Raw genomic sequence first — 17,158 nt, 5'->3', positions numbered from 1 at the left:
CCCCGGCTTCAATGTGTTTAATCTGTGAATCCACATGGATTCCAACTGTAGGAGTTGTTTACCCCTGTTCCCACCTCGCTGTGATGGTGGTACGTGATCTATGATTCTGTGTTTAAAAGTGGCCATCCCATGTTTGAATTCCACAAAGTGGCGGGCCACTGGCTGTTCGCCACTTCCTGATGCCAAAGCATTCCTGATGGCTTGCCTATGTTGCGCCATCCTGACTTTGAACTGACATTCGGTCTTTCCTATGTAGTACCGCCCACACGGGCAAATTATGGCGTATACTACAAATCTCGAACTGCATGTTAGCGGCCATTTTATTGGAAATTTTTTGCCACTAAAGGGGTGGGAGATGTTATCCCCAGGGGACATGTGTGAACAGGTTGTGCACCCCGTGCATTTATAGCAACCATTTTTTCGTGTCAGAAAATTAGTAGGGGTGGTCTTTAATTTGGACAAATCTGTCTTTACCACGATGTCCCTAATGCTTCTACCTCTTGTATAACTAGGCATTAACCTTTTGTCATGAAAAACTTTCAGTTCTGGGTCAGTAGACACCAAGGGCCACAGAGATTTTACTTTCTTACTGACCTGATCGCTTTTCACATTATATTCATTAACCCATGGGATAACTCCTGACTTTTCCTGTATTCCCTGAGTCTGCAAAAGTGTTACTCTATCCTTTTCCTGTGCTTTCCTTCTAGCCCCCTGTAATAGTTTTATGGGGTAACCTCTTTGTCGGAATCTTTGTTCCATCTCATCAAGTTGTTTTAGTTTTTCGGTTTCCTCATTATTAACTCTGCAAACTCGCAAAAATTGCGAGTATGGCAGACCGTTAATTGTAGCAGGGGGGTGAAAACTGTCGTATCTTAAGATAGTATTACGATCAGTGAGTTTTTTAAATAAACCTGTCATAATCTTACCCTCCTGAAGCCTAATCCTGATGTCCAAAAAACAAATTTCAGACTTATGACATGTCAGTGTCAATTTAATGGGACTATTCGTGGCGTTATGAGCAGACACCAGTTTGCTGAGTTCTTGGGCCTCTCCTCTCCAAAAGAAGAGTAGGTCATCTATATAACGAAAATAGATGAATAACCGCTCAGCTATTCCGGGATCAGTGAAAAATACTGACCTCTCCACATCCCACATATATGCATTAGCGAACGAGGGTGCCACAGGGGATCCCATGGCACACCCCGTCCGCTGTCTATAGAACCTTTCTTCAAAGATAAAAAAATTGTGGGTAAGTGTGAACTCAAGCAAACTCATAAAAAAATCAATGTCTGGTCCCAAATAACTCAAATTTCCTGTAACCAATTGCCTCACTGCCTGCAACCCCTGTGCATGGGGTATACAGGTGTACAGGCTTGTGACGTCAGCTGTTGCCATGGTCACATCTGGCGGTACATAATCAATGTCCAGGAACTTTCTTAATAACATGTTAGAGTCTTTCAAATGTGTGAATGTCCCCTGGATGCAAGGCTGCAAGAAAGAATCCAAATAAATCGCCACCGGCTCACACAGAGACCCCCTGGCCGAAATGATCGGGCGTCCAGGAGGCCTCTGTGCGTCCTTGTGGATCTTAGGGATTATATAAAACAGTGGTGTGACTGGGAATTCTGGGCACAGTTTTCTAACCAGGTCAGCTGAAATCAAACCATCATCATATGCCTGTTGTAAAATTGTCATCAACTCTATCCTATATTCTTGAGATGGGTCTTTTGCTAATTTACAATAGGTGTCCTCATCATCTAGGAGCCTGTAACATTCACTTTTATAATCCATCACATCTTGCACGACTATGGCACCCCCCTTATCTGCCTTTCGAACAATTATATCTTTTCTCATGCCGAGGGCTTTCAGTGCATCTCTTTCATCCTGCTTCAAATTATGATGTTTACCAGGTATCATAGAACTGGCTGCCGACTCCACCATTCTATGAAACGTTTTCAATGATGGATTCTGTGTCACCGGGTCAAATCTAGACCTAGGCCCTAACTTCTGTATTCTAGATGGCATGGTGTTTTGTATATTGGAGGGTGCTGTTTTACTAAAGTGCTCCTTTAATTTCAAAGTGCGATGTAATCTAAAAGTGTCCACTTTCCATTTGAAGTCATTCCCAAAATTGGTGGGGACATAAGATAGTCCTTTATTCAAAACTCTCACCTCAGCAGGAGTCAGGGGGGTTGAAGACAAATTGAAGATCAACATTTCTTCGCCTTCACCGTTTTGGCTTTGCTTTTGCCGCTGGTTCTGTCCTCCCCGTCTCGTGAATTTGTTTTTTCTCCCCGTGCTGCCACCACAGCCCGGGTATTTACCCCTAAAGGGGTTGCTTCCCGTAATGAGCTCGCTGATGGAGTACCCGCCTCGTCCGACTCACTCGCCGAGGTGTGTTGCTGTCCTGGTCGGCTTCTGAACCTGGGGTTACGTGCAAACTTCCTCCTGGAATCATTGGAGTTCGTGTTACTTAGCCACGTATATACCCTATGGTGTGCATAGTCCATTTGCACTTTTTGTAGTTTTTCTTTCTTAAACTTAAGAAGGTTGTTCTTATATTGCTCGACTTGTTCTTTAATTTTCAGTAGCCAAGGCTGAGATTGTTCTGCGGACAGCAGCTCGATATGTTCTGTCTCAAATTTGGTAATGCTCTCACGGGTTTTGGCTAGTTCTTTAGTGGATTCCTCGATAACCAATAGTACTAAATCCATAGAGCATTTGTTTAGCACCGAAATCCACTTCTTGCAAAAGTCCATGTTATATCGCCCAATGGTGGGTATATTGTGGACTCTAAAGCCTCTGGGTAGTTGTTTAGCTCTATAGTAGTCGGATAAAGTGCGACTATGGTACAGGTAGTCCAACTCTCGTTTCCGCAAGCGGAATAAATCACGTTGAATGTCATCATTAGAGAGCGTAGCTACTTCTGCAAATGCAGGTTCTTTGTGCAATATTTTTTCTGCCTCTACATCAGAGAAGCTCAGTGTCTCATACGTGTCACAGTGTAGCAGGAAAGAGGTGAAGTCTCCACCTTCATGTGCTGAGGCTGCCATAATTCTTAAAAAAAGGTGCAAGTGCTTATCTGTGTAAAAATCCTTATTCACCAAAGTGACAGTGCAGAAAACAGGAACCCTGGATCTGGAGGGTGGTCAAAAAAACATATGCTCCTGGTGCCTTGAGAGGACCTTTGTGCTTGCACAGCACGCAAGGACCTATATTCTATATACACAATGCTCCGGCACTCCTGGCCTCCCCAATTGGGTGTACCTTGCTCCGGTGCCCTCCTCAGGGATGAATCCCTATATACTCACAAACACCAAATATGAGGCGGCACTCAGCAGACTTGTGAAAAAATCAATCAAGTGTATTCAATACGGCCAACGTTTCGGGGACCACCTCCCCGTCTTCAGGACAAGTGTACAGTGACAATCAAACCATTTTATAACAAACAACTTACCCTCCCTGATCAGATTCCCCGCCAGCGTCTTCCACGGCCGCGTCTCCCGCGCTCCCAGCCCGGCGTCCACAGCGTACCACGTGATACCCACCACGTGATGCAGAAGTGACGTCACGGCGCCCGGCTCGGTCGCGTTACCATGGGGACTCTGAAAACAAAACATACAGCATGGACTGGATTAGCAGGTTAGATCATTTCGTGTTTGTTAGTGCAACGCTTTCATTAAGACAATAAGGGAAAAGAGAAATAGAAAAATATATATGATCATGAAGTGGAAACCATATATAAATAGTGCATAATGCAAATTCATAAGATCCCAATATGGGAATTACATACTTATATTAAAATACACGATCTAGCCCGCTGACCCCTGTCCATTAAAAACTAAACAATCCATATTAACACATGATACTCACGTGTTAAATCACAGTGCAACATATAATAAATACATATATGTGAATAAATTATTATTAAAAATAATACATATATAACCCAACATATATCAAATAATACATATATATATGTAGATCCAAACATATAGTGTATTTAAATGAGAGCCTAGGTCTGATCAATTTTATATGATTATAGCTACAGAGTATCAGTGAGAGTTAAGTGTTATGCATACGTATTAGAAACAGTATGTTGCAAAAACCACATTGTTTAGCAATGTTAAAATCTAGTTAGTAGGTCTTTTCTAATTAAGGTGGAGTTGAGGACCACCCGAGAGGTTGATATCAAATATACTATTTGTTTTAAATACACTATATGGAGACGCGGCCGTGGAAGACGCTGGCGGGGAATCTGATCAGGGAGGGTAAGTTGTTTGTTATAAAATGGTTTGATTGTCACTGTACACTTGTCCTGAAGACGGGGAGGTGGTCCCCGAAACGTTGGCCGTATTGAATACACTTGATTGATTTTTTCACAAGTCTGCTGAGTGCCGCCTCATATTTGGTGTTTGTGAGTATATAGGGATTCATCCCTGAGGAGGGCACCGGAGCAAGGTACACCCAATTGGGGAGGCCAGGAGTGCCGGAGCATTGTGTATATATATATATATATATATATATATATATATATATATATATATTAAACTGGTGGTGATTGATTATTAAACTGGTGGTCACTTCAGGTCACGTTGCAACTTGCAACTAGTACTCCGAGGCCTAAGCAGACAATCACAAAATATATTATTATACTGGTGGTCAGTGTGGTCACAACAATGGCAGTGTGGCACTGACTCTGGCAGCAAAAGTGTGCACTGTACGTTATATGTACTCCTGAGTCCTGCTCTCAGACTCTAACTGCTCCCCACTGTCAGTGTCTCCCCCACAAGTCAGATAATACACTTACAGTCACACTATCTAATCTATAAATATCACTTCAGCAAGTAGTATAGTAGTATACAGTATAGTAGTACTCCTCCTAATAATGCTTCCCAAAATACTGTGTCTCTCTCTTCTCTAAACGGAGAGGACGCCAGCCACGTCCTCTCCCTATGACTCTCAATGCACGTGTGAAAATGGCGGCGACGCGCGGCTCCTTATATAGAATCCGAGTCTCGCGATAGAATCCGAGCCTCGCGAGAATCCGACAGCGTGATGATGACGTTCGGGCGCGCTCGGGTTAGCCGAGCAAGGCGGGAAGATCGGAGCCTGCTCGGACCCGTGTAAAAAAACCTGAAGTTCGGGCGGGTTCGGATTCAGAGGAACCGAACCCGCTCATCTCTACTAGCAGCATCATAGAAACTAGTCCTGTAACAAGAATATTTAATGCATTCATCTCTTAATATTTATAGTAGATGAATGCAAGTGAAAATAAAAGTATAGCATTAAACTCCAATAAAATTAGGCAAATACTCAAACCATATATGCTTACAAATAATATATATATATTTATATATATATATATATGTGTCATATATATATATCTGTCTCTCTCTCTCTCTCTCTATATATATATATATATATATATGTGTGTGCAGCAGGTAGAATAAGTATATCGACATTAAATAAAATACAGTATATTTGTAATGGGGCTACTGTGATAAAATTTTCACCAAATGTCAGCAACAGCCCATGTAATCCATACATGCAAAGGAATCAAACCATTGCATAAATGAAGTTATATGTGATAATGTGAAATGACACAGGGAAATAGTATTGATCATGCTTATTGGGGGTAATTCCAAGTTGATCGCAGCAGGAAATTTTTTAGCAGTTGGGCAAAGCCATGTGCACTGCAGGGGAGGCAGATGTAACATGTGTAGAGAGAGTTAGATTTGGGTGGGTTATTTTGTTTCTGTGCAGGGTAAATACTGGCTGCTTTATTTTTACACTGCAATTTAGATTGCAGATTGAACACACCCCACCCAAATCTAACTCTCTCTGCACATGTTATATCTGCCCCCTGCAGTGCACATGATTTTGCCCAACTGCTAAAAAATTTCCTGCTGCGATCAACTTGGAATTACCCCCATTGTCATTTATTTAATACTTTGTACAATAACCTTTGTTGATAATGACAGCTTCAAGATGCCACCCGCATGGAGAAACTGTCATGACCCAATTACCGCTGCAGGCTCTGGGTTCCATCCATTGCCGGCGCGGTTGCTCGCGGTGCTGTGCGGCCGTGTAGGGATGCAGCGTGGTCGGTGGCAGAGGTGATGCAGGTTCTGGAAGCCATGAGTGCGGGCACCGAATGGCCAGAGGCGCCTCTGTGTGTCTGCATTATAGGAGATGGCCATGTTGGAGACTAAATGCAGCACCTGTGAGCACCTGTGGATAAGTGTTGGCCGGTCCCGTACTTTTGCTGCCTATAAGTAGGCTGGGATTATTTCACTCTGGCCAGTGCTTTGTTGTAGCTACTCTGTACCCTTGCTCTGTGCTCTCTCTGTGGATTTCTGTGTGATTCCAGTGGTCCTGATATCGCCTCCGCTCCCAGAGGTCTGCCTGCAGCCTGCACCGCAAGAGATCCACGAGCTCTCTGCTGCGCTGTCAGTCAATCGCTCTCCAAGTGGCAACAAGTGGATTCCCGGAATCCCATGAGAGGTTACTCTATTTGTTCAGTGACTACCTGCTTTTATTACAGCCTGTGGAAGTTTTTACTTAATCCTGGTCCTCGTTTAATCATATCTCAGGCTAACCCATTCTTCACCGTTGCCATCTGCTGCAGCTCTTCACAGTGTTTCAAGTATAATCTTCACAACCTGCAAGTACTCCTGTCACTATTGTATCTACATTTTTGCATCTTTTAAAGACAACTCTTCCCAGTTCTTCAGTTCAGCCTTTAAGCATCGGTAACAAGTCTTCACCGTTATTCATCTATGTCTACAATATCCAGTTAACACTTCTTACTGTTTGGCACCAATCATTGCTTCATATTGGACAACTCTTCATTAATATTCACGCGCGTTTTACCTTATCCATACGAACATTTCTTTAATGCATCTTTAATAGAGATCCTGCTTATCTTTATGACATTCATTGCAGTACATCAGTTTATACATGGTGACTAATAATTGTCATTTAACTCCTTATTGGAATTGTTGCCTTTTAATAAAACATGAAACTGAACTTTATTCGTCCTCCCTGTTTTCACTATCCTCCGGCACCAACACCTGTGGTTGGTCCAAGGTTAGCGGATTCACAAAATCAGTCGGTCCTGACAGAAACTAGTTGCATGCATTGGTCAGGTGTGATTTTGGCCCATTCTTCCACACAGTCTTCAAATCTTGAAGGTTCCGTGGGCATCTTCTATGAACTCTGATCTTTAGTTCTTTACATAGATTTTTAATTGGATTCAAGTGAGGTGATTGGCTGGGCCACTCTAGCAGCTTTATTTTTGTTTCTTTCTCTGAAACCAATTGAGTGTCCTTGGCTATGTGTTGGGATCATTGTCTTACTGAACTGTCCACCCTCGTTTCATCTTCAGCATCCTGGTAGATGGCAGCAGATTTTTATGGCATTCAAAGAGTTCAGTTTTGGTCTCATATAACCAGACTGTATTCTCCCAATATTTCACAGGCTTGTCCAAATGTTGTGCCGCAAACTTTAAACAACTTTAAACATGCTTTTTCTTCAGCAATGGAGTCTTGCATGGTGAGCATGCATTCAGGCCATGGCGATTGAGTGCATTACTTATTGTTGTTGTTGTTGTTGTTGTTGTTGTTGTTGTTTTTTAAACAATTGTCCCTGCTAATACCAGGTCTTTCTGTAGATCTCCACAACTGGTCATTGGCTCTTGAACAACTCTTTTGATCATTCTTTTCACTCCACTGTCAGAAATCTTGCGAGAAGCAGCTGTTCGTGGATGGTTTATGGTGAAATAATGTTATTTCCACTTCTGGATTATGGACCCAACAGTGCTCGCTGGAACATTCAGAAGTTTAGAAATCCTCCTGTACCAATGCCATCAGTATGTTTGACAACAATAAGGTCAGAAAGGTCTTGAGAGAGTTCTTTGCTTTTACCCATCTTGAGAGGTTTCATGTGTGACACATTGGTAATGAGACACCTTTTAATAGGACATGAGTTGGGACTGAACTCGTTTATATTAATTTGCACTGACAATGGGCAGGATTGCTTTTTAATTACTGATAGAGTTCAGCTGGTATCTTGGCTTTCCATACCTTTTAGCACCTCCCTTTCTTCATGTGTTCAGTACTTTTTCCCTATGTCATTTCACATTATTACACATAACTTATATATAGTGGCACAGAATAAAAAAATATATCACCAGGCTCTCTTTTAGAGACAAGTTGGCCCTTAGCAAATGTCTCAATAGTGGGCCCACATGATTTGAATAATACATAGTGGTAACTGCAATTGTATCCTAAGAGATGCACTTACTGTTTTCTCTTTTCCTGGTACAACTTGTTCCCCATTTGAGAATCACCTTGGTCAAGCAAATCAAGCTTTTGGCTCAGTTACTAGGAAAATAAATGATGGGACCACTCTCTGGATGAATCAGGTCAAATTCCACCTTTTTAACTATTAAGTCCTGGGTGTTTCAAACTATTCATAAAGGTGCTCAGGACTTTATGTAGCAGTACCGAGGACCACAAAACAGTATGACATTTTTTTAAAAATATCACATTTACTATATCAAAGCAGAGGTTTCATTCTTATGTATTTATAGAATAAAAAAATGCATTAGAGAGCAGTGGTGGCTCCTACCATTTAGAGTGATGGTGACTGCATAAACTGCAGTCCAGTTGGTGGTTCAGATGGCTGTGGCACCTGTCAGACCCATTGTGCTTGCATAAAAAGATAAGAGAGGTCGGGCAGCCCTGAGAAGCCTGGCATGGCTGGCAGAAAGACAGACAGGGGAGTGCTTCCCACTGGCATCACTTTCTGCTATTACACTCTGGACAAACAATCCAATGGGGAGAAAACACCTTCTCCTGGGAGTGCCTGAATGGCATGTGATGAGCAGATAATGCTTCCATTGGGAAGCCACTGCCAGTAAATCCAGTGTATGGACTCTAGAAGCTGATTGGTTGGTATGAACAACTTAGTACTTTATAGAAGGTTTTACATATTCCCCACTGGTGCCTCATGGACAGCATACTGTGCATGGAGTTACATTGAATGCAGTGGTCTGCAGCTAATTCAGATAACCGGGATCAAGTAGTCCCAGGTTTGTACATTGCTGTTATTTGTATTATTTTATTTTTTTTGCAAGAAAGTTTCTTCCTGCCAACATCAGGAGTACTGCTTCAGTAACACGTGCTTCATAACAATCTGAGTATTATTAGTAATGGATATATTAGATGTAGTGTATTGGAACTTAAGATGTTGCACTTTTGCTCATCCTTTTTGACACTTTTCTGTCTTGAAGATACTGCTAAATGGAACCATTTTTGCTAGAATGACCCCGAGTCAAAAATCTAATCTTATTAAAGAACTTCAAAAATTGGAGTAAGTGTAAAGATAAAGTTACAACTAAGCATTCTAGTTGTTATATAAACCTACATGATGTCACTGACTATTGTGATTGAGTCCCTTTCCTGGTTTTCCAAAATCTGTTGACTAACGTTTTCCATGTAAAATAACCCTTGTGCTATAGCTGCTTTACTACTAAACTAAAACATAAGTAAACATATAAAAGGAAAAGATTAAAAGTAAAATGTGTCTGAACTACTATTTATACAAGCTTTCATTGCTTTAGATACTTTGTTGGGATGTGCGGAGATGGAGCAAATGACTGTGGGGTAAGCAAATATTATAGATAAGAAAACACCTCAATTTATGTTGTGATAACATTCAGTGTTGATATTGTTATTTTTTATGTGGGATGGTATCGGGATCCCAACTATTGGGATGCCAGCAGTCAAAATACTGACAGCAGCATCCCGAAGGTCAGGATTCTGAAACCAAGGTGATAGTCTCCTACTAGTCCTAATCCCCAAACCCCCCCTAACTCTAATTGGCGTCTCTCCTTATCAACATAACATTTTATTATTTCACTATGTCAGTAAAACTCCTGCATGCATCTTTTCCTCTGCATACCTCCTGCCTCCCCCCACACCTCTCAGTAAATCTCCTGTGTGACACTTTCCCCCCATAAAGCTCCTTTCTGTCTCTCCCACCATCTCTGCACATACTTCCTATTGCCATATAGTGTCAGCTTGTGACCCTGACTCCTACTCCAATGGGTGTGTGGTTCTCTTATGCACTTCTCCTCCCTCCTTTCTTGATTATTTTACTACCTGGTTTCCAACCCAGTCACGGACATGTATACAAACCCTTCATCCATTGCTGCCAGTGATGGCAGCTGCCCATGGACTGCTGCACAGATCACGCATTGCATGGAGGGGAGGGGGGAAGGGGGGGGGGGGGGGGGGTTTAGCACATATAAACATACATGCAACGTTGTATGCAGGGGTGTTTTAAGAGAAGAAGGGACCCGCATGCACCCTCTATCAGGGGTCCCCTCCTCTCTGGCAGCAGTAGACTCTGGCATAATGCCATAGTCCACTGCGTATGCACAGGTCTCCTGAAACATAGCGCCTGCGCCTTGTTCACGGAGACATCGCCAGTGTGCATGCGCAAATCACCCAGAAATGGCAGCGGCGGACATTTTCCGAGTGATTTCTGTCCACAGTGCAGGGCTGCCGCCACAGGACTCCGGAGGGGTAAGTATAATATATATATATATATGGGTGCAGTATCTGCGGTTTGGGTCCCATGTGCACTGCACTCACTGCACCCATTATAGAAACACCTATGGTTGTGTGTAATATATGTGCTAGCTACCTTTCCACAGGGATTAGCAGTGTTGTGCGTTTCAGAGCCACCTCTGCCCGGGACAAAGCATTCAGCTTCTCTTCTCCTTCTAAGCCCTCCCCCAGATTGCCTGGTTTCACAGGAGTCTGCGGCAGGGCCCTCTGTGTGTCTCTGCATCTGTCTCCTCTTCTATGTGTATGTTCCTATCTTTCCACATCTGTTAGTCTGTCTATAATTTGTTTGTTTCCCTTTCTCTCTTTAACAACCCCATGGTTGTCTGTCCTTTATTTCTACCATTTATGAGTCCGTCCATTTACCCCTCTTATCATGTCTTTCCCCAAACCTTCTTCTACCAATGGGCAACACTCCCTTTTCCATTGTGCGCCCTCACAAACCACTTTTCCTCTTGTGCTCTACCTTCCCCCTCCCCATTATTATATCTTTTCTCTCTTCAAACCTTACATTTTTCTTCCCCTTCTTCTGAAATTGATGGCATACTGGTATCTGCGATATGGACAAATGTTGGCGCAGCTGTGTCCAACACCACATACTGTAGCTGAATCTGAATATGGCAGGGAAACATAACACTTTGATTTCTGTCATTTCTCTAACGTCCTAGTGGATGCTGGGGACTCCGTCAGGACCATGGGGATTAGCGGCTCCGCAGGAGACAGGGCACAAAAAGTAAGCTTTTAGGATCACATGGTGTGTACTGGCTCCTCCCCCTATGACCCTCCTCCAAGCCTCAGTTAGGTTTTTGTGCCCGTCCGAGCAGGGTGCAATCTAGGTGGCTCTCTTAAAGAGTTGCTTAGAAAAAGTTTTTAGGTTCTTTATTTTCAGTGAGTCCTGCTGGCAACAGGCTCACTGCTACGAGGGACTTAGGGGAGAGAAGTGAACTCACCTGCGTGCAGGATGGATTGGCTTCTTAGGCTACTGGACACCATTAGCTCCAGAGGGAGTCGGAACACAGGTCTCGCCCTGGGGTTCGTCCCGGAGCCGCGCCGCCGACCCCCCTTGCAGATGCTGAAGATTGAAGAGGTCCGGAACCAGGCGGCAGAAGACTTTCAGTCTTCATCAGGTAGCGCACAGCACTGCAGCTGTGCGCCATTGTTGTCAGCACACTTCACACAGCGGTCACGGAGGGTGCAGGGCGCGGGGGGGGGGCGCCCTGGGCAGCAATGTATAATACCTGTATGGCGAAAAATACATCACATATAGCCCTTGAGGCTATATGGATGTATTTAACCCCTGCCAGATATCACAAACTCCGGAGAAGAAGCCCGCCGAAAAGGGGGCGGGGCCTATTCTCCTCAGCACACAGCGCCATTTTCCCTCACAGAAATGCTGGTGGGAAGGCTCCCATGCTCTCCCCTGCACTGCACTACAGAAACAGGGTTAAAACAGAGAGGGGGGGCACTGATTTGGCGATATGAATATATATTAAATGCTATAAGGGAGGAACACTTATATAAAGGTTGTCCCTGTATAATTATAGCGTTTTGGTGTGTGCTGGCAAACTCTCCCTCTGTCTCCCCAAAGGGCTAGTGGGTCCTGTCCTCTATCAGAGCATTCCCTATATGTGTGCTGTATGTCGGTACGTGTGTGTCGACATGTATGAGGAAAATGTTGGTGAGGAGGCGGAGCAAATTGCCTGTAATGGTGATGTCACTCTCTAGGGAGTCGACACCGGAATGGATGGCTTATTTATGGAATTACGTGATAATGTCAACACGCTGCAAGCCGGTTGACGACATGAGACGGCCGGCGATCAAATTAGTACCTGTCCAGGCGTCTCAAACACCGTCAGGGGCTGTAAAACGCCCATTTACCTCAGTCGGTCGACACAGACCCAGACACGGACACTGATTTCAGTGTCGACGGTGAAGAAACAAACGTATTTTCCTTTAGGGCCACACGTTAAGGGCAATGAAGGAGGTGTTACATATTTCTGATACTACAAGTACCACAAAAAAGGGTATTATGTGGGATGTGAAAAAACTACCTGTAGTTTTTCCTGAATCAGATAAATTAAATGAAGTGTGTGATGATGCGTGGGTTTCCCCCGATAGAAAATTATTGGCGGTATACCCTTTCCCGCCAGAAGTTAGGGCGCGTTGGGAAACACCCCTTAGGGTGGATAAGGCGCTCACATGCTTATCAGAACAAGTGGCGGTACCATCTACAGATAGGGCCGTACTTAAGGAGCCAGCTGATAGGAGGCTGGAAAATATCCTAAAAAGTATACACACACATGCTGGTGTTATACTGCGACCAGCGATCGCCTCAGCCTGGATGTGCAGAGCTGAGGTGGCTTGGTCGGATTCCCTGACTAAAAATATTGATACCCTTGACAGGGACAGTATTTTATTGACTATAGAGCATTTAAAGGATGCATTTCTATATAGGCGAGATGCGCAGAGGGATATTTGCACTCTGGCATCAAGAGTAAATGCGATGTCCATATCTGCAAGAAGATGTTTATGGACACGACAGTGGTCAGGTGATGCAGATTCCAAACGGCACAAAGATGTATTGCCGTATAAAGGGGAGGAGTTATTTGGGGTCGGTCCAGGGGACCTGGTGGCCACGGCAACTGCTGGAAAATCCACCGTTTTTTACCCTAAGTCACATCTCTGCAGAAAAAGACACCGTCTTTTCAGCCTCAGTCCTTTCGTCCCTATAAGAGTCATATCTGCCCAGGGATAGAGGAAAGGGAAGAAGACTGCAGCAGGCAGCCCATTCCCAGGAACAGAAGCCCTCCACCGCTTCTACCAAGTTCTCAGCATGACGCTAGGACCGTACAGGACCCCTGGATCCTACAAGTAGTATCCAAGGGGTACAGATTGGAATGTCGAGACGTTTCCCCCTCGCAGGTTCCTGTAGTCTGCTGTACCAATGTCTCCCTCCGACAGGGAGGCAGTATTGAAAACAATTCACAAGCTGTATTCCCAGCAGGTGATAATAAAATTACCCCTCCTACAACAGGGAAAGGGGTATTATTCCACACTATATTGTGGTACTGAAGCCAGAAGGCTAGGTGAGACCTATTCTAAATCTGAAATATTTGAACACTTACAAAGGTTCAAATCCAGATGGAGTCACTCAGAGCAGTGATAGCGAACCGGGAAGAAGGGGACTATATGGTGTCCCGGGACATCAGGGATGCTTACCTCCATGTCCCAAAATTTGCCTTTCTCACCAAGGGTATCTCAGGTTCGTGGTACAGAACTGTCACTATCAGTTTCAGACGATGCCGTTGGATTGTCCAAGGCACCCCGGGTCCTTACCAAGGTAATGACCGAAATGAGGATTCGTCTTCAAAGAAAATGGACGACCTCCTGATAAGAACAAGGTCCAGAGAACAGTTGGAGGTCGGAGTAGCACTATCTCAAGTAGTTCTACGACAACACGGGTGGATTCTAAATATTCCAAAACCGCAGTTGTTCCGACGACACGTCTGCTGGTCCTAGGGATGATTCTGGACACAGTCCAGAAAAAGGTGTTTCTCCCAGAGGAGAAAGCCAGGGAGTTATCCGAGCTAATCGGGATCCTCCTAAAACCAGGAAAAGTGTCAGTGCATCATTGCACAAGAGTCCTGGTAAAAATGGTGGCTTATTACGAAGCGATTCCATTCGGCAGATTTCACGCAAGAACTCTTCAGTGGGATCTGCTGGACAAATGGTCCGGATCGCATCTTCAGATGCATCAGCGGATAACCCTATATCCAAGGACAAGGGTGTCTCTCCTGTGGTGATTACAGAGTGCTCATCTTCTAGAGGGCCGTAGATTCGGCATTCAGGATTGGATGCTGGTGACCACGGAGGCCAGCCTGAGAGGCTGGGGAGCAGTCACACAGGGAAAAAATTTCCAGGGAGTGTGATCAAGTCTGGAGAATTCTCTCCACATAAATATACTGGAGCTAAGAGCAAATTTATAATGCTCTAAACTTAGCAAGACCTCTGCTTCAAGGTCAGCCGGTATTGATCCAGTGGGATAACATCACGGCAGTCGCCCACGTAAACAGAAAGGGCGGCACAAGAAGCAGGAGGGCAGTGGCAAAACTGCAAGGATTTTTCGCTAGGCGGAAAATCATGTGATAGCACTGTCAGCAGTGTTCATTCCGGGAGTGGACGACTGGGAAGCAGACTTCCTCAGCAGGCACGACCTCCACCCGGGAGAGTGGGAACTTCATAGGGAAGTTTTCCGCATGATTGTGAACCGTTGGGAAAGACCAAAGGTGGACATGATGGCGTCCCGCCCGAACAAAAAACGGGACAGGTATTGCGCCAGGTCACGAGACCTTCAGGCGATAGCTGTGGATGTCCTGGTAACACCGTGGGTGTAACAGTCGGTGTATGTGTTCCCTCCTCTGCTTCTCATAACCAAGGTATTGAGAATTATAAGACGTAGAGGAGTAAGAACTATACTCGTGGCTCCGGATTGGCCAAGAGGGACTTGGTACCCGGAACTTCAAGAGATGCTCATAGAGGACTAATGGCCTCAGGAGCTAAGAAGGGACTTGCTTCAGCAAGTACCATGTCTGTTCCAAGACTTACCGCGGCTGCGTTTGACGGCATGGCGGTTGAACGCCGGACTCTAAGGGAAAAGGCATTCCGGAAGAGGTCATACCTACCCTGGTCAAAGCCAGGAAGGAGGTGACCGCACAACGTTATCACCACATGTGGTGAAAATATGTTGCGTGGGTGAGGCCAGGAAGGCCCCACGAAGAAATTTCAACTAGGTCGATTTCTGCACTTCCTGAAAACAGGAGTGTCTATGAGCCTCAAATTGGGGTCCATTAAGGTTCAAGTTTCGGCCCTGTAGATTTTCTTCCAGAAAGAATTGGCTTCAGTTCCTGAAGTCCAGACATTTGTCAAGGGAGTATTGCATATACAGCCCCTTTTGTGCCTCCAGTGGCACCGTGGGATCTTAAAGTAGTGTTGGGATTCCTCAAATCATATTGGTTTGAACCGCTCAAATCTGTGGATTTGAAATATCTCACATGGAAAGTGACCATGCTGTTGGCCCTGGCCTCGGCCAGGCGATTGTCAGAATTGGCGGCTTTGTCTTACAAAAGCCCATATTTGATTTTCCATTCGGACGGGGCAGAACTGGGACTCGTCCCCAGTTTCTTCCTAAGGTGGTGTCAGCGTTTCACCTAAAACAACCTATTGTGGTGCCTGCGGCTACTAGGGACTTGGAGGACTCCAAGTTGCTAGACGTTGTCAGGGCCCTGAAAATATATATATATATATATAATTCCAGGACGGCTGGAGTCAGAAAGTCTGACTTGCTGTTTATATTGTATGCACCCAAAAAGCTGGGTGCTCCTGCTTCTAAGCAGACTATTGCTCGTTGGATTTGTAGTACAATTCAACTTGCACATTCTGTGGCAGGCCTGCCACAGCCAAAATCTGTAAATGCCCATTCCACAAGGAAGGTGGGCTCATCTTGGGCGGCTGCCCGAGGGGTCTCGGCTTTACAACTTTGCCGAGCAGCTACGTGGTCAGGCGGGAACACGTTTGTAAAATTCTACAAATTTGATACCCTGGCTGAGGAGGACCTGGAGTTCTCTCATTCGGTGCTGCAGAGTCATCCGCACTCTCCCGCCCGTTTGGGAGCTTTGGTATAATCCCCATGGTCCTGACGGAGTCCCCAGCATCCACTAGGACGTTAGAGAAAATAAGATTTTACTTACCGATAAATCTATTTCTCATAGTCCGTAGTGGATGCTGGGCGCCCATCCCAAGTGCGGATTGTCTGCATTACTTGTACATAATTATTGTTACAAAAATCGGGTTATTATTGTTGTGGGCCATCTTTTCAGAGGCTCCTTCGTTGTTATCATACTGTTAACTGGGTTCAAATCACAGGTTGTACGGTGTGATTGGTGTGGCTGGTATGAGTCTTACCCGGGATTCAAGATCCTTCCTTATTGTGTACGCTCGTCCGGGCACAGTACCTAACTGAGGCTTGGAGGAGGGTCATAGGGGGAGGAGCCAGTACACACCATGTGATCCTAAAAGCTTACTTTTTGTGCCCTGTCTCCTGCGGAGCCGCTAATCCCCATGGTCCTGACGGAGTCCCCAGCATCCACTACGGACTATGAGAAATAGATTTATCGGTAAGTAAAATCTTATTTTTTTCTGATCTACAGAATAGGAAACTACTCATACATTATAAGTCTTATTCATTAAGATAAAAATAAAAGAATGGATAAAGTGAAGGAAGTCCCTAACGAGTACAATACATTGCCCAGGACATATTAGGGCTCTGAGGAAAGTGGGGTTAGGGAGTAATTTGGGTCACAGCAATATAATAAATGTGAGGTGTTTTTCTCCAGTAGGCTTTTCTGAGGTTTCAGTGATACACCAATATAATTCCTGGAAAACACTACTGCTGCATATAATCATTAACATTCACCATGCTGCTCCACTCTCATAAGGTGGATACACACTAGGCAATGTGCTCT

At 44.6% G+C, this 17,158-nt stretch overlaps 1 protein-coding gene across 1 annotated transcript in view; it reads left to right on the top strand.

Moving 5' to 3' along the window:
* The window catches only part of LOC134909503 (probable cation-transporting ATPase 13A4), a 309,055-nt gene that overhangs the window by 233,543 nt on the left and 58,354 nt on the right, over positions 1-17,158 (top strand). Inside the window, exons 21-22 of the mRNA XM_063916438.1 lie at positions 9,299-9,378; positions 9,629-9,671. Coding sequence (XP_063772508.1) covers positions 9,299-9,378; positions 9,629-9,671 — 123 coding nt within the window. The remainder of the gene's footprint in view (positions 1-9,298; positions 9,379-9,628; positions 9,672-17,158) is intronic.

This window comes from Pseudophryne corroboree, chromosome 4 (genome assembly GCF_028390025.1).
Source record: "Pseudophryne corroboree isolate aPseCor3 chromosome 4, aPseCor3.hap2, whole genome shotgun sequence".
NCBI lineage: Eukaryota > Metazoa > Chordata > Amphibia > Anura > Myobatrachidae > Pseudophryne > Pseudophryne corroboree.
Note: the sequence above shows the minus strand (reverse complement) of the source record. Positions and strands in the feature narration are given on the sequence as shown.